The 27,392-nt window shown below is 34.0% G+C and overlaps 1 protein-coding gene across 1 annotated transcript in view; it reads left to right on the forward strand.

The window, feature by feature from the left end:
• The window catches only part of Uggt2 (UDP-glucose glycoprotein glucosyltransferase 2), a 166,528-nt gene that overhangs the window by 59,215 nt on the left and 79,921 nt on the right, over positions 1-27,392 (forward strand). The window contains exons 13-20 of the mRNA XM_026399575.2: positions 6,901-7,020; positions 7,829-7,914; positions 8,432-8,567; positions 11,388-11,519; positions 15,302-15,466; positions 15,782-15,905; positions 15,996-16,094; positions 18,133-18,227. Coding sequence (XP_026255360.2) covers positions 6,901-7,020; positions 7,829-7,914; positions 8,432-8,567; positions 11,388-11,519; positions 15,302-15,466; positions 15,782-15,905; positions 15,996-16,094; positions 18,133-18,227 — 957 coding nt within the window. The remainder of the gene's footprint in view (positions 1-6,900; positions 7,021-7,828; positions 7,915-8,431; positions 8,568-11,387; positions 11,520-15,301; positions 15,467-15,781; positions 15,906-15,995; positions 16,095-18,132; positions 18,228-27,392) is intronic.

Below are 27,392 nucleotides of genomic sequence, written 5' to 3' on the forward strand. Positions count from 1 at the left end.
TGAGTTTAAGCCATTAACATTTAGGGTTATTATTGAGATATGGTTTGTTCTTCCAGCCATACTTTGTGTATTAATGCTATTAAACCTGATTTGTTTTCCTCTTTGATTATTTTCCCCCCTTTACTGTCCTACCTCCCACTGTTGGTTTTCATTGTTGTTTTCCATTTCCTCTTCCTGTAATGTTTTGCCAAGGATTTTTTGAAGAGATGGTTTTCTAGCTGCAAATTCTTTTAACTTTTGTTTGTCGTGGAATGTTTTAATTTCATCTTCCATCCTGAAGCTTAATTTCGCGGGATACCCGATTCTTGGTTGGAATCCATTTTCTTTTAGCGTTTGGAATATGTTATTCCAGGATCTTCTAGCTTTTAGAGTCTGTGTTGAGAGATCAGCTGTTATCCTGATTGGTTTACCCCTAAATGTAATCTGCTTCCTTTCCCTTGTAGCTTTTAAAATTCTCTCCTTATTCTGTATGTTGGACATCTTCATTATAATGTGTCTAGGTGTGGATCTCTTATGATTTTGCACATTCGGCGTCCTGTAGGCTTCTAGGATTTGGGATTCTGTCTCATTCTTCAAGTCTGGGAAGTTTTCTTGTATTATTTCACTGAATAGATTGCTTAATCCTTTGGTTTGGAGCTCTGTGCCTTCCTGTATCCCAATGACTCTTAAGTTTGGTCTTTTGATATTATCCCATAGCTCTTGAATGTTCTGCTCATGGTTTCTTAGTAGACTTGCTGAGCTATCTATGTTCTTTTCAAGTTGAAATACTCTGTCTTCATTGTCTGATGTTCTATCTTCTAAGTGATCCACTCTGCTGGTAGTATTCTCAATTGAGTTTTTAAGTTGGTTTATTGTTTCCTGCATTTCTAGTATTTCTATTTGTTTGTTTTTTATTACCTCTATCTCCCTGTGAAATTGATCTTTTACTTCCTGGATTTGTTTGTCAATGTGATCTTTCATTGTCTGATTTTGCTGTCTCATGTCTTCCTTGAGACTCCAGATCATCTGAAGCATGTATGTCCTGAGCTCTCTATCTGACATTCCATCTGTTGCAGCTATTACCTCTTCTAAAGTTGAGTTGACCTGCATTGCCTGTGGTCCTTTCTTTCCTTGTCGTTTCATACCGCTGGCGTTTCTTTCTGCTTGGTGAAATTGTTGTGTCTTTGATATTTTCCCTCTATTTATTTATATTGCTCTTGTATAGTTGAAAAATCACCCTTGCAGGGCAGGTACTGGCTGTGATCCTCCTCCAATTAGTGTGATCCGTCTACCATGCTGGCAGGCCCTAGGTCTGCTTTGCTGGTCGGTCAAAGGTCCACCTACCCAGCAGGCGCCAGGGGCACCTGTGTCACTCCGTAGGTTGCTGGGCCTAACCTCCCGATGGGTTGCAGGTTCGCCTCGCTTGCAGGCACTGGGGGAGGGGCCAGTTCCGCCCCTCAGCAGGCTTTGGGCCCGCTCTGCTGGTGTTCACAGTCCCCCGCCTACCTGCAGACACTGGGGGAGGGTACGGGCCTAGCCCTCAGCCGTCCGCCGGACCTGTCCTTGTGGGTCCGGTCTGCGTTCCCCGCCGGCGCGTGTAGCTGCTGTCACTTGGCTGGTTGTTGGTCCTGACCCGCCCGCCCGTGGCTTGCCATAATAGGATTTCTTAAAAAATTCTATTTATATGGTGTATTTTATTGGTTGCTTTCCCTTTTTTTTTTTTAACTGATCTTGAATTTCAGGGATAAATTCTACTTGGTCATGAATTATTGTTTTACGTGTGCTGAATTCAATTTATTTTTGCATGTATTTTGTCTGTATTTTTAATGGATATTGGTCTACATTTTTCTCATCTGTCTGGCTTTGCTATCAGTTAATGATGATCTCTGAGTTAGTATTCTCTATTTTTTTGGTACAGTTTGAGGTTGGGTGTTACTTCTTCAAATATTTGGTAGAAATAATCAGTGAAACCATCTGTTCCTGGACTTTCTCTCTTGGGAGGCATTTAACTATGGTTCAACCTCTATTCAGATGTCCTATTCTTTTAAAATATTTTTAGTTGCAGATGGACACAATACCTTTATTCATTTTTATGTGGTGCAGAGGATTAAACCCAATGCCTCACGTGTGCTAGGCAAGCACTCTATCACTGAGCTACATCCCCAGTCCCAGATGTCGTATTTTTTAATATTTATTTTTTAGTTATAGTTGGACACAATATATTTTGTTTTTATGTGGTGCTGAGGATCAAACCCAGCTCCTTGCATGTGCTAGGTGAGCACTCTACCACTGAGCCACAACCCCACCCCCAGATGTCCCATTTTTGAGTCAGTTTTGGGAATTTGTTAAATGATCCAATTTGTTAGCATATAGTTGTTCATAATATAAGGTTGGTACAAGTGATAGTATCCCTGCTTTAATTATTTTGATTATTTTAGTTATTTGAGTCTTTTCTTTCTCTGTTTTGGTCTAGCTAAACTTTTGCAGTTTTATTATTGAACAACTGCTTCCTTTGCATTTCTCTTTCATTTGTCTTTAACCCACATTATTTCTTCTTTTTTGCATTTAGTTTTACTCTTCAAGTTACTTCAGGTATAAAGTTGTTATTTTGAGATCTTTTTCTTGTAAGATATTTTTTACTGGGGAGGTTCCTTAAGTTTTGATGTTTTTTAAAAATTTCAGTGTTTTCTTATTTTCCTGATTATTTTTTCTTTTACCCATTGCTTACTTAAGATTACATTGTCTAGTTCCACATATTTTTAAGTTCTCTAAATTTCTTTTTCTGATTTTAAATTTATTTCATTGCAGTCAGAGAGCTACTCTGTACAGTTTCAATCTTTTGCATTTGTTAAGACTGTGTGCTAGTATATCATCTATCCCAGAAAATGTTCCATGAGCACTGGAGAAGAATATGTATTCTGGTATTGGTTAAAATATTCTTTTACTGCCTATCAGTTATAGTGTTATTCAAATCTTGTTTCCTTGCTGGTGTTCTCTAGTTCTTTCCATTATTAAAGTGAAATATTGAAGTCACTGCTTATCTGTTATATATTAAACTTAGTGGTCTGCTAACAATTGGACAGAGATTAATTTAAATTTTTGGAACTAGGAAACCTCCAGTCTCTGCAGAGAGGCTTCCTGTAGCAGGTGGGAGGAAGGGGAGAGTAGCACATAAACATTCAGCCAGGAGTTTACATGTTTGCTTTAGCTCCCACTTCTTGCCTGATTAGAGTGTCAAGGTCAGCCAGGTAAGAGGGCTTTCTCAGGTTGTTCCCAAGTATGTACAAATTCCAGGACATGCATGTAGCCTTCAAGATTTCAAGGAATTGTCAGAATTTTTCAAAGTCCTATTTCCCAAAGCAGTCCCCAGAGTTTCCTTACTAGCTTTTTGGTTTGTCTCTTATTGTCCCAACTGTTTTCTACTTCCTCAGGCAGTAGTGACTAAAACATTTGCCTGTAAATGTTTTCCACAAATTGGGGTAGCAACTTTTCTAAGACTAGAAAAGTCATGAGTTAGGCAAGGTGTAAGATAGGCCTTTTAAGCAGATTCTCCAGGCAGTCATTGGACAGTTCAAAAAAGGTAATTACAGTTCTTTCAGAATGTAGTTCATTTTACTCCCTCCAGTTTCAATATTGAAAATGCAAGCTCTTATTTTCAAGGTTACTGGTGAACTTGGGAGCAGGAGATGGAGATAAAGTAAATTATATAACAACACATCTCTTGCCAAAATTCAGCTGTTTTTCATAAATAAGCATCCATGAGTTTCCCGCAAGCTTCTGTTTAATTTTCACATTTTTGAAAGAAGTTAATCCTACATATTTGCCAATTTTTTATTGCTAAATTTTAGAGGATGAAGATTTGGAGTTTCTTAGCCATCTTACCTGATTTCAATCTCTAAAGAAAATCTAGAAAACATGATATTTTATGTTCTTTGCTTCTCCCAAAAAGAGTCATGCATTAACACCATGACCAATTTTGTGTTAATTTGTTTTTGTCCTTGAACATTGAGGAGATAATCTAATACCTTGTAATTTATAAGCAATACTTTCTTTTACTCAATGTGTTGGGAACTCAATGGCTATGATAGCCAGGGTTATAACCAACAGAACTAATGGAATCCCGTGCTAGTTCTTCATGCAACTTTTGTGAAGCTGATTTTCCGTGGTGTTGCTCCTTCTGTATATTTACCTGAGACCAAAGAAGTGGTCCAGTTGGTATAAATTGACTCCATTTGGTACTGAAAGTCTGTAAGATGCCTATTCCAAGTGGTTTTCAGTGTTCTCAGGAAATTTCCAAGATGAATTAGACTATCACCTGTGATTACTCATACTTGGTTTTATATATTATTTCTTTTTCTGTGTTCTTTAGTTGGTATAGGTGCTATTGACTTGTTATCTAGTTTACTAGATCTTTTTTTTCCTTCTATGTCCAGTCTGCAATTAATCTCTCCTAATAATCTCCTACAATTCATAATTTTAAAAATTGTGTTTTTTGTTTTTTTGTTTTTGGTACTAGTGATTGAACCCAGAGGTGTTTAACTACTGAGCTACATCCCCAGCCCTTTAGAGATGGTCTCACTGAGTTGTTTAAGGCCTTACTAAGTTGCTTAGACTGGCTTTGAACTCGTGATTTTCCTGCCTCAGCCTCCCCAGCCACTGGGATTACTTGCATACACCACTGCACCCGACTACATTTGTTTTTGATGCTGAGAATTGAACCTAAATCCTTGTGCCTGAAAAGCATACAGTTTACCTTTGTGCTCCATCCCCAGCCTACACGTTACATTTTTAAATTCTCAATTATCCCTTTGATTCTTCTTTAATAGATTTTAGTTTTATTAAACTTTCCATCTTTCTACCTATTTCTGTTCTTTTTAAAAATATGTTAATCAAACTGGGCATAGTGATGTTTGCCTGTAGTCCCAGATATTTGGGAGGCAAAGGTAGGAAAATCACTTGACCCCAGGACTTCAAAGTTAGATCAGGCAGCACAGGGATACTTCATCTCAAAAAAATTTGGAAAAATGTGTGTGTGTGTGTGTGTGTGGATATATACTTATACATATATATAAATCAGTTATTTGACCACTTTTGGTAAGAGCAAGAAATTGGCAAAAAGCTCTAGAAGCAAAAAGTATTTAGGTTTTCTCTGGAAACCCAAGTATCAGATGCTCGCTTACTTCTGGTGAGGCTTGTTTTTAGGCTTTGCAAGTTCTCTTCTGTTTTATCTTTTTTTTAAAACAAGTATTTCAATTTTTTTAAATTCGGAAGAATTTATTCAAATGTTATATTTATTTAAAATAGGTGTGGAAGAACTTACAAGCTTTGTCAAAGTTTTGTTAATAAGTACATTTACCAGGGAAACATTAGGGCCTATGTTAGCAAGACTTCTTCAAGAATCAGGGTAGCGCTTTTTTTTTCTTTTATTTTTATTTTTTGCATTACAATTCCTAATACACCTTTATACCACAATTATCATATCTCTGATTGTATTATGTTGACACCAAATTCACATCTTCATACATGTATTTTGTATAATGATGAGGGTCTCCTTCCACCATCCATGCTATTCCCCTTCTCCCACCCTCTCCCTCCCACCCCTGTTACCTATCTAGAGGTAATCTTCCTTCCTTGCTCTCCCTTCCAACCCTTCAGTGGATGAATGTATAAAAAAAAATGTGGCATTTATACACAATGGAATATTATTCAGCAATAAAAAGAATAAGATCATAGCATTTGCAGGGAAATGGATGGCATTAGAGAACATTATGCTAAGTGAAGTTGGCCAGTCCCAAAAAAACAAATGCCGAATGTCTTGTCGTCGTCTTGTTTTATCTTTCTTCTATCATCTGGTCCTTACCCAATTTCAAATGAAAATCTGTAGTGTTTAGCACATGAACTCTAGTTTGAATCTGGCCTCTGTTTTTTCAGTACCATATAATCCTCTGGTTTCAACCTCCTGGTTTCCCTGTTCTCCTGGCTTTTTGGAGGGTGTTGTTAGTGCAGATTACAAGTCAGCAAATGACTTCAGAAGATTTTGTGTGGAGATGTTTTTAGTCTTCTCAGATTTCTGCTTTCTTGCTTTAGATCCCAACATTTTGACAGCCTTAACTTTAACTTCTGCTTTCCAGCCCAATGCGACTATCCTTTGTATTTGAACTCTGTGCTTCTAAGCTGCAGTTTTAAGAGTGCATACCAGGACAAAACTGAAGTGAAAGCAGAACTTGCCTCTTATGACTCCTGCTTTTGGAATGTTGCTTGATGCCCCAACCACATGTCCCTAAACAATGGTCGATATGTTTTCTTCAGCTTTTATAGTTCTTCAGGCAGGATAGCTAGTTTAACACAGGCTCTCCACTGTCTTCAGTAATAATAATGATTGTCCACAGTTTCCTAAATTTTTGTGGTAGTTTGTCCTTTTTACTGTTTTTTAAATTTCTAGTGGTCCCTCCCCCCCACATTTGCAATAGCTTTTTCATTTATATCAAATTTGCATTGGGATTCTCTTCCATGGTAAAAATGAAGTCCATCTTGATTGGAATTGGAAGTCTAAGGTGTTGATTATAACTTAACTTCTATAAGCCATTTTCTTTTCCTTATGCCCAGCCCTTTAAGAAAATTACTGTTGATAATTAAGATTTAATATTCATCTCACTTAATAATTTATGGGGTCCATTTTTATAGTTTTATGAGATGAAAATGTGAAAGGAATCAATTTTTAGGGCAAGTTTAATGTAAAAAAATATAGAAATATGTATATATAATGTGATTCTTAATTTAGGAAATATTGAACTGGAGTTTTATATTTAATCAAAAATATAGGAAATCTGTGTTTTTACTTGTCATTTGATATGGTAAAACTGACTTTGAAATTATTTAAATGTTAATATAGCTTTTATAGACTTCTGGATTCTTTTCTAGTGGATTAATGATTTAGAAAATGATGGTTTATATGTTACATGGCCTACAAGTTGCCAGGAGCTTCTGAAGCCAGTATTCCCTGGAACTATACCTTCTATAAGGCGTAATTTTCATAATTTGGTGAGTTTTACATTTTGATAGTTATATACAGCTTATAAAACATTCTTTTTGAATTACCCTTCTGTTAGTATATAGGTATCTCAGTTGTGGAAGTATTGGCCTGATGCAACCAGCTTCAGGTGCCATGGCTGACTTGGTATCCAAAGCTAGTAATGTCACATAATCTGCCTCTTATTTAGTCCTCATGGAATTTTATGGTACAAAAATTGTTACATTTGCTCAAAGGGATTTATAATAGAATTTTTCTTCTATATTATGAAGAACTAATGATTAAAGGTTAGTGTATTTCAGAGAAAAATGCATAAATACTATGTCTTCAACTGTGCATATAGGTTCATCCTTATTGGAACTTTGAAAGGTGGGGAAAAAAACACCCAAGGCTTTACCCTTTGTTTTTCACATTGGAAGTGATTATCTTATTTCCTGTAAGAATCTTGAGCAAGAAGATATGTTAATGCTATTTTTTGTAGAAATTTAATATCTAATTCTTTAAAAAAAATAATTTCTCAGAAAATCTGTGGATGTTGGCAATAAGGTATCTGACTTCATATAAAAACTATATGTTGTGCTTCCAAAAAAGATGAGTAATCTCATCATATTAAATTCCATTCATAATCATATTTGGAAGCTTTAAAAATCTTTTATAAATGGTGAAATTCTTATATATTCCTCAAAATTCTTTAGAATTGCTAGGAATTTCTTTAACAACTATAATTTCATACTGTAAGCTGCAAAAATTACACTTAATTTGAAATTTGTGGAAATTCAAAAGTGTTAAAATGGTGATTATGTAATTTCTTCCTTATAGGTTCTGTTTATTGATCCGGCTCAAGAATATACCTCGGATTTTATAAAAGTTGCTGAACTTTTCTATTATAATAAAATTCCTCTTCGGTAATTGTAAATTTATGTTATTAGGATATCCAGCGATGTTTACAATATGTTACACAGAATATTAATGTGGAATTCAGAACATCAGGTAGCTCCCATGCCTGGCACAGCATGGCTTTGTTGTGAAGTATGGTATACCTTTACAATAGACTCTTGTAATCAAAGCTGCCTAATAATCTCGTATACCTTGTTACCTTCCCAAGAAAATAATCTGGTCATTCTGGAAATTTATAGAAGGGCCCAGCTCTATGCAATTGTATTGAATTCATTTACCTTTTTTTTTGCCAGAAAAATGTCATTTGATGTCACCATCAGAGAGTATCTAACATTTTGCAGGAATTCAGTAGCTGTGGGAATTTTGGTGGTAGACATGACAATCAGACCTTCAAATAATTTTCCTTTTTCCCTTATCTACTAATGCATTTCCTCCATTTAGAGGTTGTAGCCCAGTACTTTTAAATAGTAGTTTATTTTAGTTCAAAGGTAGTTGTGACATTGCTTATTCATCTTCTTTTCCCAGAATTGGATTTGTGTTCATTCTTAATACAGATGATAAAGTTGACGGAACAAATGATGCTGGAGTTGCTCTTTGGAGAGCTTTCAACTATATTGCAGGAGAGAAAGGTTTATCAGAAGCATTTGCTTCCATAGTACATGTGAGTTTATGCGCTAGATAAAAATTCTTCAGAATGTATAATTTTCTTATATTATTAAAACACTTCAAATTCTTGAAAACTGAAAATACAATGATAAATTTAATCCCTGCAACTAACTCCCTATTAAGTACATAATATTGTCCCAACTTCATGAATTAGGTAACTGAGACTCTGCCAAAATATATTAATTTTTTAAGCTTACCTAGCCATTAAAAGTTGTATGTAGCCAGGCATGGTGAGGCACACCTGTAATCCCAGCAGCTCAAGATGCTGACACAGGAGGATCGTGAGTTCAAAGCCACCCTCAGCAGTGGTGAGGCCTTAAGCAACTCAGTGAGACCCTGTCTCTAAATAAAATACAAAATAGGGCTGGGGATATGGCTCAGTGGTCGAGTGCCCCCGAGTTCAATCCCTGATACCCCCCCCATAAAAAAAGTTGTATATGTGCTTAGAGGAAAACATAATAAAAATGATTATTTGGGGAATTATTGAACTAGTTTCTGAATAAAATCATTAATATAAAGATTATTGCAATGATAACTATTCCATATGATAAAGTATATTGATAGTTTGAGAATTTCTGAGGAGGAAGAAATCACTTAGTGACAGCAAATTGTGTGAAAAAGGGAAGATTGATACTGTGTCTGCCAGAGAGATTGTATAAGGAAAGTCACAAATTGGTAAGAGCCTCATCAGGAGTAAGAGCCTCATCAGGAGAGAATAGCATAATAGAAGATTGTTTCATCATTGAAGTCTTGAAACTATTGCAGCTCATCAAGGAAAAATAAATGTATTGAAGAGCATTGTTATTAAGAACAGTCAAATTATAGCTTAAAAATAACTTGTATTAACTTTTATATTCATTGGGCATTAGCTTATCAACCAGTATTATAATAGGTGATGGCTCATGTTCAAATAGAAATTTTCAAAGTGTATACATTTCCTACTCCACTTCTGCAGCTCCCAGAGAAATCACTAAATACCTCATTACTTTGCCATCCTAGGCATAGAAACAATCTACATGTCAATTATTTTGTAGTACAGTTCATAAGATGCTGCCGTGATATGTGTGTCAGTTTTATATCTTTATTAGTTTTACTAACTTATGGACTATAAGTTTGTAAGCAACTTAGTTGAATTGACTTAGATCTTTTATTAAGATCCAACTATTTTATTATAAAAGGATCCCTATGATATTCAAAATTGAGGATCCTGAAGACATGTATAGATTATACTTACCTATGTAATCTTAATTACCAGGATTAAATATCTATTCTGTAAGCTTTTTGTGTTGGACATTAATTTGCAGGTGATGGTATATTTGCCTATCTCTTGCCTTTTAAGTCGTCTACTATCATGTTAAGCAAAATATTATAATCTTTTGGAAAACCAAATTACACTTGAAACTGTAGGTTCAATATAGCTGCCTAAGAGAGCATGATTAAATGGGTGGTACAACCTATATGTTATATTTAAGTAGGAGGAAGAAGAGAGAAATAAATGAGGAAGGAATATATACAGGCTAAACTGACAGGTGGGAATCTTTTTCTGTTATTGACTGGGGCCATGGCTCAGTGGTAGAATTCTTGCCTCGCATGTGTGAGGCACTGGGTTCGATCCTCAGCACCACATAAAAATAAAATAAAGGTATTGTGTCCATCTATTATAAAAAATATTTAAATAAATAAATAACGGTGCGATGACAACTAAAACAAATATACTAAAAAAATTTTTTCTATGTTGGTGACATCAGAATTTTGGTTTCTCAGTATTCCGTAGAGAAATCATGTTGAGCCAATCTTCTGAGAATATGTACTTAAGATGATTTAACTTCTCTAATTTAGAATAATTTTAATAGAATGCGACTTTTAAGAAAATACATGAGGGGTGGGGTTTATAGCTCAGTGGTACAGTCTTGCCTAGTGAGGCACTGGGTCCAATCCTCAGCATCACATAAAAATAAAATTAAATAAAAAATAAAAGTATTGTGTCCATCTATAACTAAGAATATTTTTTAGGAAAGAAAATACATAAATTATAATATCTCATAAAAATCTTGAGCAAATTGCTTTTAGTATCAAGAGTGAGGAAAACTATTAAGACTAAAATTAAAAGAAAAAATACTAAAATTATAATAAAAATGTATGGTAATTACCAAAATGTGATACAGAATTATGGTAAATATACTATGCAGTGATTTGGATCTGGGATGTCCCCTAAAGTCCATGTGTATCAAGGTTTTGTCCCCAGAATGTGGGCCTAAAAGTCTGGGTATAGAGAGGTTTTAGGTCATTGCAGGCATACCTTTGAAGGGAATATTGGAAATCCAGCCCCTTCCAATATTTCTTCACTTCCTGGCTGCTGTGAGGTGATTTTCTTAGCCATATGCTCCTGCCATGATATACTACCTCACCACAGGCCCAAAACAATGGGACCAACTATCCTTAATGAGCTCCGAGTTCATATTTACATTTCAGGCTTAATTATCCACTTAGATTTGTCTTCTCTCCTGGAGAAAGTTGGTCCTCTTTCTTCATGCCTAGAAGAGCACCTGAGTCATAGTAAAGGATCTATAACTACTTATTAAAGAGAGAAATGAGAAAAAAAATAGAAGTAACAGCGTGCATTCTGCATATGTGTTTAGAATGTTTGAGACTGGGAGAAGAGTGTAAGTACAAAGAAAATTTAGTCAAGATATTTGCTGAAGAGCAATCAGGAATGTAAATAAACCATTTCTAAAGTAAGTCGTTTAAAAGTATTTTATACATCTTTTTAAAGAAAACCAATTACTATAAAAAGAAAAATTATTTTTTTCCACAGATGTACCAGAAAGCAAAGGATCAAAATATACTCACTGTGGATAATGTGAAGAGCATTCTACAAAATGAATTTCCTCAGGCTAATATTTGGGATATTTTGGGAATTCATTCTATATATGATGATGAAAGAAAGGTAAGTTAGGACATTATGTTAAATAAAATTAACCAGGCACAGAAAGACAAATATCCCATGATCTTATACATGCAATCTGAAACAGTGGAACTCGCAGGAACAGAGAGTAAAATGGTGGGTTACAGAGGCTAGAGGGTGGAAGGACTGGTCAAAGGAAATTAAATTTCAGTTAGACCAGAGGAATAAGTGTAAGAAATTTGTTATACATTATGCCGGAAATGGTGGTGCATGCCTGTAATCTCAGCCGCTTGGAAGGCTGAGACAGGAGGATAGTGAGTTCAAAGCTTAAATTTAAAAAAAAAAATCTGTTATACATTATGTAACTATAATGGATATCAATAATGTGTACTTGAAAAATCAAAAAAATTTTAAGTCCCTCTCACCACCAAAACAAATGATAATTATTCAAGAGATGCATATATTAATTGGCTATTACACAATATATACATATATCAAAACATTGTATACCATAAACTTACAATTCTTGTCAATTTAAATAAAAGGTAAATAATGGAGACTGAGCCAAAAGATTCTGAAAGAACAGAAAAAGCAAAGGCAGCAACATAAATTCACAAAAAGAAAAATAGCATAAAGAATTCTTAAAATTGATGGATGTGATTTCATTGGTAGAGCCCTACCAAATGTGCAATACGTTGGATGAAAGAAACACTCTAAGAGCTAAGGATAAGGAATACTCTTAGTCCTTGAGCAAGAGAAAAAGTTGGACAAAAGAGTACAAGTAACTGATTTACATTCCAGACAGAAATGATTGGAGGTCCTGAATTGTGAGGGAACTAAGAGAAGCTGTTGCTGCTACGTATATAGATTGCAGATGTGTGTTGCATTTGTGTTAGGGGGAAGTTCAGAAGATGAGGCTTGAGAAAGTAGACAAGGAGCATGATTGCATATGTCTTATAAACAATATAGTCGGCCCTTGGTATCCATGGGGAATTGGTTTCCAAATCTCACATGGATACCAAAATGCATGGACATCCAACTCACATAAAATGGAATACTAGTTTCATATGCCCTGCAACTAATCCTTCATAACTTTAAATGATCTCTACATTATTTATAATCCCTAAAGTAATGTAAACTATATGTGAATAGTTGTAATTCAGTATTTAGAAGAAAATGATGAATAAAAATCTGTACATTTTCAGTACAGGCACAATGTTTTGTAATCTGCATTTGGTTGAATCCTCAGATGTGAGACCTGTGAATAAAGGGACTCAACTGTTTAATGTACATGCAAAATGATTGAAGACTTTGGCAACAGTGAAAAACACGAAAGCTATCAGAGGTGTCATAGTGAGGTGACAGTGGCATGCATTTTTTTGTAAAGAACTTTCTCCATTGTTGAAAATGGATTGTTTAAGGGTAGGAGTGTACATGATGATACAGATTAAGAAACACAGAGGAGAGACGAAAGATGGGATAGTAGGCCTTACAAGAAGTAGAGGCAGAAGAAAGTGGACATATTCAAGTTATTTAGCAAGTACAAGTACAGGCCTGCTGCTGGATTGGGTATGTTAGAGAGAAGTTGATAAATTGTCAAGAATGGTTAGCAAGGTTCAGTTGAATAGCTGACTAGAAGAGATGTGATACTGTTGCCACAATGGAAAGGAGTGGAGGAGGAGAAACAGATTTGTGTAGATACTTGAGGTCTCTGTCTTCCAGAGGAGATGTGAAATAAGAAATTGGATATGTGTGTCTATAGGTCAGAAGTGAGGTATGGACTTAAAGTATAAAATTCGTTACTGGCTTATTTGTGGTAATTAAAGCTTTTGAATGGATAGATTGCCTAATTGGAAGTCATAGAGTAGCATCTAAAACCAAAAGATCTAAAACAAAGCCCATCATCTTCCTTATTACCTCAAACTTATGTTCCTTCTTTAAGCCTTACCACAGAGGATAGATTTCATCACTGTTCACCTAGACTACTTATGCTAGAAGCCTGCTAGTCATTCTAAACTACATGTTTTCCCTCTTATTCTCCAAAAATATATATACATAGATCATGAAGTTGGGTCAGTTCCACCTATTAAATATTTCATACAGTACATCATTATCTCAACTATTTATTGCCATAAATTTTTGTTCTGGCTCTTGCTTTTTCTTTCCTATACTACTGCAGTAGCTTCCAACCCAGTCTCTCTAGTATATGATCCTCTTGTACATTTTTTTTTTTTTGAGACAAGCTCTCACTGAGTTGCTTAGGGCCTCACTATTGCTGAGGCTGGCTTTGACTTGTAACCCTCCTGCCTCAGCCTCCCAAGCCCCACTGGGATTACAGGCATGCGCCACCGCACCTGGCACTATTGTGTTCTTAAAATAATCAAATCTAAACATATTTTTTCACAAACTATTCCTTGATAGCATTTACAAAATAACCCCTATGGTACTCTAGATACTATATTCACACTTGTTTTTAGTGTATCCATCTTTTCCTCTATTAAACTATAAGTATTTTAGGATAGAGTTTATATGCCTTTTATATAAATTCATAAGCCTAATATATAGCAGGTGCCCAACAAATGCAAAAGGGGACTGTAGTGCTGTGGTTAATAGTTCAGAATATTAGTTAGACAGACATGGGTACAAATTCTGGTTCTAAAATATAGTAGCTTTTTCACATGGAAGTGATTTAATCTCTGTTTCATCATATTATAGTACTATGAGTTGAACATCTCTAATCTGATCTCTGAAGTGCTCCAAGATCTGAAACTTTTTCAAACATTTTCTGATATTTGTGAATTTCTTTAAGTTCAGGTTTTTGGATTAAGGATGCTCAATTGGTAAAGTCTTTAAAGATATTCCAAAATCAAAATACTTCTGTTTCCCATTTCAAATAAGCTGTATTCAACTTGTACTTACTTTCTTAGACTACTCTTGAGAATGTTGACAATAATAATCATAATACTTAATATTAAATATAAATGAGTGAATTGTTGAATGACGTATCATTTGTAAATTAAATCCAACTATTGAGGACCTTCATTGTATGCTCTCTGACTTCATTATCCAACAGCTCTCCCCTTCATATCACACCCATATTCACTTGTCATTGCCTAAATATACCGTATTCTCACTTCCTTCTAGTCCTTACTGTGCTGTCTTTACTTAGAATATCTTTCTCCATTTAGTCTTCCAAACTTATTCACCCCTTAAAGCTTTCAGTGTCTCTAACAGAAGGCTTTTGTGATAACTTCCCCTCGATATTCAAGGTTGGTTAGATGCTGCTTTTCTGGACCCTCTTGGAACCTTGATATAACTGTTTTGCTTTCAGTATCAAAACCCATAAGGGAAGACATTGAGCTCTGTATTCACTGAATCTATCCAAATTGCCGGTGGCATGATTCAATATTGTTTTCTGAATAAATGAATGTAAGAATAAATTAAGTCTAATGCACATAAGTATTGTCTATATTGAGTTCAGCAAGCCTCACTGCTTGTTTTTGTGAACTATTTTGAGGGCACTGCCTTGCTCATTTGTTCATGTGTTGCTTGTGACTGCTTATACACTGTAATATCAAAGGTGAGTTATTGTGACAGACCAGATGGCTTACAAAGACTAAACTATTAACAGTCTGATCTTTTGCAGAAAGTTTCCCGACTCCTCTGTGCAGATAAATGACTTTCCTTTACATATTATTTGAAAAGGACAGAGAAGATTAGTGAAACTGACATTTTTTAATAAAAATATTTCTATAAAAATGTGCTAGTGTCCCTTTTTCTGTTTCAAACAGCCATATTTTTTGACGCTGATGTTTAATTAATAGGCTGGAGCAAACTTTTATAAAATGACTGGCCTGGGTCCTTTACCTCAAGCTCTTTATAATGGTGAATCCTTTAACCATGAAGAGATGAATATTAAAGAACTAAAAATGGCTGTTCTTCACAGAATGATGGATGCATCTGTATATTTACAAAGAGATGTTTTTATGGTAAGTAAACATTTAAGAGGAACTATGTAAATGATATCTAAAAAGTTATTTTCTTATTAAAAATTTTAATGGTCAAGCTAATTGTATAAAAATTTTCATTTTGATAATTTAAGTGATTTAAAAATTAATTTCTTATGCATAATTACATTTTAAAATTGATTCACAAGTCTAGTTTTTACAAGAAAGTTTATTACCAGTAATCCTAAGTTATATGCTATTTATTGATTTATTTTAGACTAATATTCAAATTATCTGTATAATTTTTAAATATTAATATATATGCTTATTTTTTAAATAATATTTTTGTTATCATAGGGCACATTGAATGATCAAATGAATGCAGTGGACTTTCTAATGGATAAGAATAATGTTGTACCCCGTATAAATTCTTTGATTTTGCACACTAAACCTCAGTATCTTAATTTAATATCTTCATCAGGTAAAATAACCCTTCACATACTATTCTAAAAATGCTTACTGTGAATATTTCATTAATTCATTATTGAACCTTTAATGTGAAATTTTTCAGTAACTACTGCCATTGAAGATTTCTCTACTTACTTTTTCTTGGATTCACAAGATAAAAGTGCTGTGATTGCAGAGAACATGCATTATTTAACTCAAGAAGGTAATGTTTATTTTATGAAATTTATTCTTAAACAGCATTTTAGTTACTTACATTATGTTGATATTTTTGACTGGAAAACATGATTTAGTTTGATAGTTTATAATTTATTACAACTTAGGGATTGTGCTGGGAAAATTGTGCCTCTTATCCTAACTAAGCATATATGCAACAGATATTCATCTTGGCTTTTTGCCTTATTTTAAAGTAAACTATTCCATTTTCACCTTTTTAAGAAAGCAATAAACTGATAAAATGCATGAATAAAAGTGCAGCTCCCAGATAGAGGAGAAAATAGTTTTATGTGCTGTGGTTAAACAAAATCTGGATGTTTGGCTTAGGTTAGGATCACAACCAAATGAGAGACCAGTGCAGTAACATTTGTGGAAATAAGGATTTAGCTTAAAGAAGTCTTCACTGAGACCACAGATTTGTTGTTGTACAATTAAATATTCATATAGATGGAGATAATTAGTACAGGTTTTTTGTTGTTGGTTTTGGAGGGCTTATTTTATTTTTCTGCCTGCTTTGTTTGGAAATAAAAATGGGAGCTAATAAGTTAAAGAAAGGCTGGTTTGTATTTCAATATGTAAGAAGTAACTTTGTAACAATAGGAGTGACCTAAAGATAGAGAACTGTTGCAAGGGGAAGAACTTAACATATGAAAGACTTAAATCAAAAGTCTACACAATTAGTTTTTAAGAATGCCATAGACTGAGGGGCTGGGGTTATGGCTAGGTGGTAGAGCGCTCACCTTGCTCACCTGGCTTGAACATGCAAGGCCCTGGGTTCGATCCTCAACACCACATAAAAAGAATGCCATAGACTGAGCCCAAATTGGCACCTGGATTACTTTCAGATTTCATGATTTTATGTTCAGAAAGTTATATGTCTATAAGAAATCCAACAAATAAAATGCATTTCCATATTATGGCATGCTGTGCCCTTGAATATATCAAGTAAAGGCAGAAGGAGTCAAAGATCAGATTCTGGGTTGTATTTCAAAAATGCCTCTGGGCATCTGACTAAGCCTATTGTAATGCCTTTTGGTTAAATCTCTTGCAAATTAAAGGAATAATAACTTAGACTCTAATCTTTTTATTTGTGTTTATGTAAATGTGTGAAGAAATAATGCAATTTGGTTAAGGTAGTGAAAGGCTTATATTAAGGCAATATTGGAATTCTTTGAAAAGAATGTGTTAGTGCCCTACTCTTGTTTCTAAAGATAGCAAGTGGAATGAGCTGTCCTTTGTGTATTTCCTTATTAACAAGGTCAGTTTTTGTAGATTGAGAAAGCACTGACTATGGTAATTACTGTAATTTTGAATCTATTCAGGAGTAAGTTTTAGGAACAGCAAATTTTTATTTTAAATTGGTGAACTGATCTAAAGGATTATTTTTTCTGTGGTTTTAGTTATGGCCAGACAATTATCATTGCAGATGTTACATACCAACAGTGGATGGAATTATACCCATTTAATGATCATAACCCATTCGATCATTCAAAAGAATTAAAAATGGATTCTTCCTATAGACTTAAAATTTTGAAATTCTTCTGAAAAGAGAATTACATCAACATAGGAAAAAAATACAAATTAGACCTTGCAAATGAGAACCAGAAATCAATGAATTATAAGATATTTTCTATATCTATTAGATAAACTTGACTGTCTTGTTTTTACAGATACGGTGGGGTATAAATACCAATTTTTAAAAATAAATATAGCTAGAAGACAATTTTACTTGCCAACACTGGGATCATGAAAGCTATAAAACAATTTCTCTATTGGTAAAAGAATTGTGCGCATCTGTTCCTTAGGGACTACACATGAAAGACTTTAAAATTTTTTTTTGTATCTGTATTTATATAAAGGATTACAATGAACTACTCTTCTAGCACTTTTATACTAGCACTTCTAAATGTACATTACATAATTCCACATACACACATTTTTCAGAAATAATAAGATATTTTGTGTTAATTGAAAACTTTCTTAGTTTTAGAAAGAATTAATTTTACTTGACTATTTGAAACTTTCAGATGATGATGTAATTTCTGCAGTCACTCTGTGGATTATTGCTGATTTTGATACACCATCTGGGAGAAAACTGCTTTTTAATGCATTAAAGCACATGGTGAGTTAGCTATTCTTCCTACAAAAATTGTACTTTATTGCAGTTTCAAGAAAGCAATATGAAGAGCATGCATTAAATTTTTATTTCTCTTTGCATACATTGTAACTTGATTAAAACACAGCACTAAAGAAATTAAAGAATTCAATCTCCATGTAAGACAGGTAACCTTACCCAGAAAAAGATAACCCATATATCTTCCATGACTCATGGTCTATATATTCTCTGTTAGCCTTATGATCCAATGTATACATGCCTAATAGTGACTCAGTAACCACAGTACTGCTTTTTATCAGTAGTAGCTAGTAATAGCAATTTTTTGGTTACGTAATGACACAGCACTTTCTCCCTGATTATTAAAGAAAAACTGAGTAAACTTGTTTTACCCAAAATATTTTAAGCTTTAACTCAATCTCGTTTTTTATTATTAGATAATTGTAAACCAATATGCTTGGATTCATTTTTATGTTTGTTTAAATGTACTCTTTAATGACTACCTGTATTTCTAAGGGAACATATTCCTGTCTTTATAAGAAATAGGAACCAAAATATTTTGTGAAATTATTGCTAAGCATAAATTTATTGTTGTATAACATATGGCCCCATAATTTAAGAGCTTAAAACAATGAACATTTATGTTCTCACCTGTTTCTGAGGTTCAGGAAATCAGGAGCAACTTGGCTAATTGTCTCTGTCCTCACACATCTCATGAGGATGCAGTCAAGATATGGCTTTGGTTGCCATCATCTGAAGGCCAAGTTTCTAAGATGGCTCACTTACCTGCCTATTGGCAGGAGTTTTTATCTGGCTGTTAGCAGAGCACTTTATTCCATTGCCACATAGACCTCTTTCTGGTGTTGCTTAAAATCTTCACAGCACAGTAGCTTTCTCCAGAATGAGTGATAGAGACAAAGACAGCCACAATGTAATTTATGAAGTACTCTTAAAAGCCACAAACTGTATCTGTTTGTTACACAGAGCACTTCTATTCAGTTTGAGAAGGTGCTACATGAGGCCATGAATACCTGGAGATGGAGATCATTGGGGCCATCTTGGAGGCTGGCTACCACATTAGGCATAAGTAATATATCTTAAATAAAACGTAACATTTATAGAAGGATTTTCACATCATATTAGACAATATCAGAATGCATGCGGGCTTTTCTCAGTGACCAGCAGACCAGCAAATTTCCAAAATAAGGTGGTTTGTAATCTTTAGGGAGAAATTAACTTCTGCTTAATTCTGAGAAATTCTGAGAGCATGTTCTCTGAGAAGCTTACAAACTGCCTTTCTTAAGTAGTTATATTATATATCACAAATAACTTTGATTTGACTTGGTTGCTGCTTCTGTAACTTTGAGAAGTGCTATCTTTATAATTTCTTCTTAAAGGATAGATGTTTATTTTCATTATATGGAAGCTTTTCAAAAATCAATGTATCTTTACAACAATAAATTAAAAATATTATAACATGAAGTACATTAATCTTGAAAAGTAGGGATAATTTTTAAAATATTTTAATCCTAATCAATAATACATGACAGCAGAATGATAATTTTGAATCTCAAATGCTATCTGTTAGAAATAGAAAAATTGAAGAAATAACTTTTGTATAATAAAACCATCATTTCACTGTAGTTTTTCTGATTTTTACTCAGATATTTTAAGTTTTTTTCCCCTTGAATTTGAGAATATTACACATTTCTTACAGAAAATTGAAAGTGTAGAACAGCAAAGATACAAGGAAGAAAAGTATTTAGGTCATAGAACCCATTACTTAGAGTCAGTCTATTAATGTTTAGGTGTATTTCTTGCCTCTGTGTGTGTGTGTGTGTGTGTGTGTGTGTGTGTGTTCATTTTTACATGGCTGAAATTATCACTTAGAATTTTATCCAAATTGTTTTCCAATAATAAAAATTTCATGTTGACAAGAATTTGAATGAATGCATAATTATCCATGTGGAATTATATAATAACAGTGAGAATTCAGGTGGTTTAAGTTTTTTGCTACTATAGATAATCTGTCATAAATAACTTTGAATATATTACTTTCCTGTATTTTTATTAGCTCTTAGAATAGGGTACTAAAAATCAGTGTCCTAAAAAGATGTTGCCCCCATTCAACATCCTGAATCTAAGGGTAGTTAACATTTTTAGATATTCAATAATTCTTAACAAATGTCCTTTTAAAGTGGCTAATTTCCAGTTTTAGAGCAGCTATGACATCACAATGTTAAGTCTTTATTTTTGTTATCTAATTCTTTCTACCAATTTAAAACATTGATAGCTTCTAATTTTTTTATTTATTTATTTTTTTTTTTTAGTTGTAGGTGGACACAATACCTTTATTTTTGTGTGGTGCTGAGGATCAAACCCTCACATATGCTAGGCGAGCACTCTACCACAGAGTTATAACCCCAGCCCCTAGATAGCTTCTTTTTTTTTTTTTTTTAAGAGAGAGAGGGGAGAGAGAGAATTTTAATATTTACTTATTTATTTTTTTTAGTTATTGGCGGACACAACATCTTTGTTTGTATGTGGTACTGAGGATCGAACCTGGGCCGCACGCATGCCAGGCGAGCGAGCTACCGCTTGAGCCACATCCCCAGCCCCCTAGATAGCTTCTTAATTGTATTTATTTTATAACTAGTGGCACAGAGCATTTCATTGATTGGCCAATTATATTTCCTCTCTTCTGAATACATTGTTTGCATCTGAACAAGTGTCTTTAGCATATGTGGTACTAAATTTAATAGCACATTCGTTTATCTAGTAAATATTCAACTTAGTTACTGGGGATATAATTAGTATACAAAACTAAGACTGTGTCCTTGTGCAGCTTAAATTCTAACAGAGGTGGGGTAGGTAGTCAAGCAGATACTCTCTAATAGATATAATAAGCTGAGTTAGATGTTAGAAGCTGGGAAGTACTATGGAAAGGAGAAAATCAGTCCAGAACCAGGTTGCAGACTAAAGACAATTTTACATAAAATTGGCAGAGTAGGCCTCAGTGAGATGGCGATATTTAAGCAATGACTTAAAGGAATTGAAAGAATTAACTATTTAAACACCAAGGAGAAGTATATTCTTGGTAGAGAGCCTTGTCTTTGCAAGGGTCCTAATGCAAGAACATACTTAAGTGTAGGACGATGGTAAAGCATGCAGCTAGAACACAGTGAGCAAGGAGGGATGACAAGAAATAAGGTAACAAAAATGAGGTGCCAAATCATACCAGGCTTATAGGTGTCAAGGTTTTATCATCAAATCATAGGAGCACTTGGTAGATTAATATTTTTGTATCTCAGCTTGTATTATTTCCAACATCTTATCACTGAAATCACCATGAGATTTTTACAGTTAAAAATACTTCTATATTTGGGCTGGGATTGTGGCTCAGCGGTAGAGCGCTCACCTAGCATGGGCGGGACCCAGGTTCGATCCTCAGCACCACATAAAAATAAAGGCATTGTGTTGTGTCCATCTACACCTAAAAAGTAAATATTTTTTTAAAAAATGTTTATCTATATTAGAACTATCAGACTTTTAAAATTCCTTTTGTCATTTTTAAAGTTTTAATTCTGTTTATTTTGTAAGTGTGTGTGTGTATGTGTGTGTGTGTGTATATACACACATATAATTATATATAATTTGTGATACTTTTCACAGGTTGTGCTTAAGTCCTCACACGTAGTTACTATAACCCTTTACCATTAAGTGTGTATGTGACTTGAAGACTTGTTTCAGTTCAAGGATTTTGTGATTTCTTTTGATCTATGTTTACCCTTGGAATAGTATCTTAGAATTTACTTTTGTAATCACTCCTAGGAAGCTTCGGCCTTTGGCATGAACATAGGCTTCCAGACTTCACATAGTAAGTTTAGTGGTATTTTTAAGCCTTATTATCTAGGAGTTACCCTGAGTCAGAGTAGGTTTTTGTTCAGTAATGTTTATTCAGAGGTTTTGCTTAAGTCCCTTAAACCAGTAATGGCTTCTGATCTTTTCATATTTTCTTGTGATTTAGGGAATGCTTTCAAATCTGCCTCATTCCCTGTTCTGATTTTTCTTGAGTGGAGCCAATATAGAATATATTGCAGTCTTCTGTACCTTCAGAAATGAGTGATACTAGAACAGTTTTTTACTATTTCTTTCTGTAATTCTCTACTAAAATCTGATTACTCTGCCATTTTACTTGCTACTAGTATCATGTACCTTCTAGCACCTTCTTAATTGCTTTCCACTAAGATCTCAATTATTTTTGACAGTGCCCCTTAGGTATAAACTGCTTTACACTATAATCAAAATAGCTATTGTCAGAGCTATAGAGCTCTGTCCTTGGGTCCTTCTCTTTCCTCAGATAGAACATCTGTGCCACTGCAATGAGACTGAGTGAGGAATGGCAGCCTTTTTCTTCCATAATGCCCTTGATCTATGAGTGGACATTAGTAAGGGAATTGTAATAGCTAGTCAACTTTGTTTGCCCCTCTTTGTGTGGGGACCTCTACCCTATCAGTGAGCTGGTGCTGAGGCAATTGAAATCCTAGTGTATTCAGTGGGCTATGCTTGGTACAGAGGTTCTGCCCAGCAAGTAGGGGGAAGGGAGCTCTAGCACTCTTAACCTGGACTGCCTCAAGTAAAGAGTTTATGCAACATAGACCTTGCCTATCCTTTGGGATGGAGCGTAAGTCTAAACTGGGAGCTGAAAACAAAGGGAACCCCTACATCTTGAAGCTGAACTCTGTAACTTGGAACTCAGAGGTAGAAAGGATGAAAGCCAGTTGTGGCTCAAAGGCCACAGATTCGTATGTTGTTTGTGACATTTAGTGTATTTTCCTGAAAACGTTTTTCTTTATAAGCTTTATGCCTTTGAGAACAACTTCCAGAGATTTTAATGATTGTTTTCTTAACATTTTTTACCAATTATAAGATTGTTCTACCAGAGAGAATGTCCACCAGACTTCCCCCAATAGCTTTTATAAGAAACTACAAATTTAACTGTTTTTTACTAATTTTTTTGTTCATACCTTGTAATACTACAACTTTATTTTTATGAAAGTAAATTTTTTGTTGGAGCCATCAGTTATATTTTTTGAAATAATTTATTGAGAGTGCATATTTTCTGGCCTTTTAAGTGTGAATATGTTCATTGTTGCTTTCTAGTTATTGATCAGAATTAGTTATAGGTGGACACAATATTTTTATGTGGTGCTAAGGATCTAACCCAGTGTCTCAGGCATGCTATGGGAGCCATCTGCTTCTGAGCCACAACCTCAGACCTGATCTTTTCTATTTTTATTGTAGAGAAATCTGAATACTTTTATGTAGGTTTTTTTTCCCCTTTAGAATTAAAGGAAATAGTATTTCTAAGTATTGATAGTTTTTGTTTTCTTCAAAAAATACACAGCCTTTCTCATTTGCAGCAGCAAACACGTTTTCCCCTAACTTTACTTTTATAATAATTTTTTCAATTTTATTTTTAAATAAAATTGAAAAATATTTCGTATGCTTTTCATCTTGTCATTTCTTCTGCACTCTGAAATAAAGATTCTTACTTGTCATCCAGAGGTCAACAAACTCTTGTCAAAGGCCAGGTTATAAAGGTTTTCAGTTTTGCATGCTATATGTAGCCTTCATCACATACTACTCTTTACTTTTAACAACCCTTTAAATTATAACATTTTGACCAGAGGACCACTTAAAACAGGCTCCAAGCCAGATGCAGTGGCACACATCTGTAATCCCAGCAACTTAGGAGGCTGAGGAAGGAGGATTGCAAGTTTGAAAACAGCCTCAGCAACCTGGCAAGACCCTAAGCAACTTAGTGAGATCCTGTCTCAAAAAGGTGGGGAGGGTGCTAGGAATATGGCTCAGTGGTTAAGTGCCCCTGGTTTCAATCCCCAGTAACAAAAAAATAAACAGGCTGCAAGCAAGATTTGATCTATGGATTATAGTTGCAGGCTACTGCTCATGAACTAGTTTATTAACTGACTTATTTGGGGGATAGGTCTTATTTTTACTCTTTCTAGTGCTATTTTTGACTTTCATTTTTATTTTCAAACAACTTATTTTTAATTTATGCTTTTCTCACTTGAGTCTCTTCTTTTGACATCCTGGGTGCAGTTTATAGAGGCCATGTTTTCTTTCACTGGTATACAAAATTTTAAAAACTAATATAATGGACACTGATATACCTAACACCTAGACTTAAGAATTAATATCTTGCCTTATTTGTTTAATCTATCTGGAGAGAAGGGGGAGGTGATAGTCTAGACCATTTTTAATTTATAGAAATTAGCATATCATCTCTTCGTACTTCATGCATTTTCTAAAGAATAAGTATATTCCTCTATATAACCCCAATACCACTATCATATTGTTAGTACTAAATCTTCAGTAAATTTACTCTTGGAAGTAGACAAAAAGAAGAAATTTAAAACAGTTTCCCCTGGTTAAGAATTTTTTTTTCCCTTTTAAGCCAGGATCCAGTTTTCTAACAGTGCATTTCATTAGTACATTTCATTCGATTTTTATTGTAGAACAATCTTACCACTTTTTCCACTGATTAAAGGGGAAAAGAGACCAAAGTCATTGTAGAAAAATCTCACATTCTGCTTTTTCTGATTATTTCCTTATATTATTTCAAGTAGTTCTAATAAACCTACATTTCCTCTATACTGGAAATTATTTTTTGTTAGCACAGATTCAACCTCAACATTTTTGGCAAGAAGACATAGGTGATGCTGTGTTCTTCATGCAGCATCACATTAAGAAACCATATGGGCTGGGGTTGTGGCTCAGTGGTAGAGTGCTTGCCTCACATGTGTGAAGCACTGGGTTCAATTCTCTGCACTACATATAAGTAAATGAATAAAGGCACAACTGAAAAAATATACATGTTTTAAAAAGTCATGTTGTAAGTGGTACATTTAAAGTGCAAAGTGGATATAGCAAGTCCCTACCATGTAAACGTGGTTTTTCCTTCTTCACATAAGAATTAATCTACCAAGTACTATTTTTATACCAAGTGAATAACATCTTGCCCACAAACTTTTAAGGCTTTTGGGATGTATTGACAGAACATTCTTGAATGTATTATTTTCTTTTTATTACTAAAGAAATAGTATTCTACTTTTATTAGCTGGTATTCTGAAATTATTTTTCTTTCCTTCATCAACCAAAAATGATGAAATTCTTCCTGAGAACTCGGGAAATTCTTTATATTGAGTAACCAGTTTTCAGAGAAAGAGTGGTGTAGTTATTTCTTGTATTGATGAGAAATAATTTTTTAAAATTTTCAAGTATCATTTGGTTCATGGAATTTTTTTTCAATGTACTTCAGTCATTCACTTAGTTATCTTTTTGATAACTACAGAGCCTATTTTGACTAGCAAGACCCTTTAAGCTGATTCCTATGTCCTTTTAACACCAACTCCCCAAAGTAATCTCTGGACACTTTTCTTGCTTTCTAAAAAGTTTTCCCTTTCTTACCTTGTGTACTCCTTGCCATGATCTACAATTATCCCCTTTCCAGAATTGACTTCTTTTAGTGGAAATGGTAGTTAGAAAACCAGATCTAGGCACTCACAGTACTTGTTATTAATAGGGTCTCATTGAATCCAAGTCATTTCAGTGGCTGGAATGTAATGTGTATTTTCTGCATAATTTTTTTCCTATAGAAAAGCATTTTCAGCAAAATAATTTACATCTTAACCTAGGCTCAAAGAATATAAAGTAAAATTTGACCAAATCTCATTGAGAATCGGACAAACCCATGAGTCATGAATTTTTTTTTAAAGAGAATTTTTTAATATTTATTTTTCAGTTTTCGGTGGACACAACATCTTTATTTTATGTGGTGCTGAGGATTGAACCCAGCACCCCGTGCATGCCAGGCGAGCGTGTTACCGCTTGAGCCACATCCCCAGCCCAAGTCATGAAATTTTATTACACCTCTTTAGGTAACAAGTTGAACAAGTATACAAAATCGATAGGGCATGTAGAAGAATGACAGAATTATCAAAGTTGACATAATGGATAGTGATAATGTAAGCAATGCAGTCTATATTCTTAAAAAGCAAAAATGTAACATTTAAGAAACATTTGTAGATGCTGGGCTTTGAAGCAAATCTTAATTTTAAAGGATTGAAATTGTAGTAAGTATATTCTCAGTATAATCGGAGATCAGTAGCCAAAAAAATTGGAATATATCTGTTTTTAGAAATTAAATATTTCTATATTACCTGTGCATAAAAATGCACATTTAAAAATAATTTGAAATCAGTGATACTTTAAATGACATTAAACCTGGGTGAATATATAAATCTGTTGTCTGCATTTGAAAAAGAGGATGCAACAAATTAAGCACTTAATTTTTTTAAAACGCAGCAGCAACTTAAACTTCTATAAAATAAAAAGATGGTGGAATGTGATAGACATCATTATCCAAAGTACATATATGAAGACACGAATTGGGTGTCAACATACTTTATATACAAACAGAGATATGAAAAATTGTGGTATATATGTGTAATAAGAATTGTAATGCATTCCACTGTCATTATTCTAAATAAATAAGTGTAGATAGATAAAAGTCAAGAAAAGTAAGACAAACATGTAGCAGTTAAAATTCACCAAGGCAAAATTTCCTCCTTTACAAGACTATAGTAGTTAATAAGATACCTGATTAAACTAATCAAAAGATACATTATCAAAAAAATTTAACCTGTAATTTAAGTGTTCCAAAGCAGAAAACTCCCATATGATAATAGTAGTGAATTGTACCAAACATCAGTCTAACACACTTACTTCTACTAGCTAGCACTACTTCAAACAAAATGCCTAAAAGGACAATAAAGAATGGAAGGTTAAAGCACTTCTTTTCATGACCATAGATAAAAAAATTTTAAGTAATAAACAGTATGAAAATCCTAAGAAAGCTCATTTTTTTGTAAATTGTTTACACAGAAAATGCATATACTTTTATAAAAATTATTAGAATTTTTCAATTTAACTTAGTAGTGCTGTACCAGCTCAGTATACAAGAATTAGTGATGGACATTATTATCTAAAATACATATATGAAGACACGAATTGGTGTGAATATACTGTGTATACAATCAGAGATACGAAAAATTGTGCTCTAGGTGTGTAATAAGAATTGTAACGCATTCT

Source organism: Urocitellus parryii, chromosome 2 (genome assembly GCF_045843805.1).
Source record: "Urocitellus parryii isolate mUroPar1 chromosome 2, mUroPar1.hap1, whole genome shotgun sequence".
NCBI lineage: Eukaryota > Metazoa > Chordata > Mammalia > Rodentia > Sciuridae > Urocitellus > Urocitellus parryii.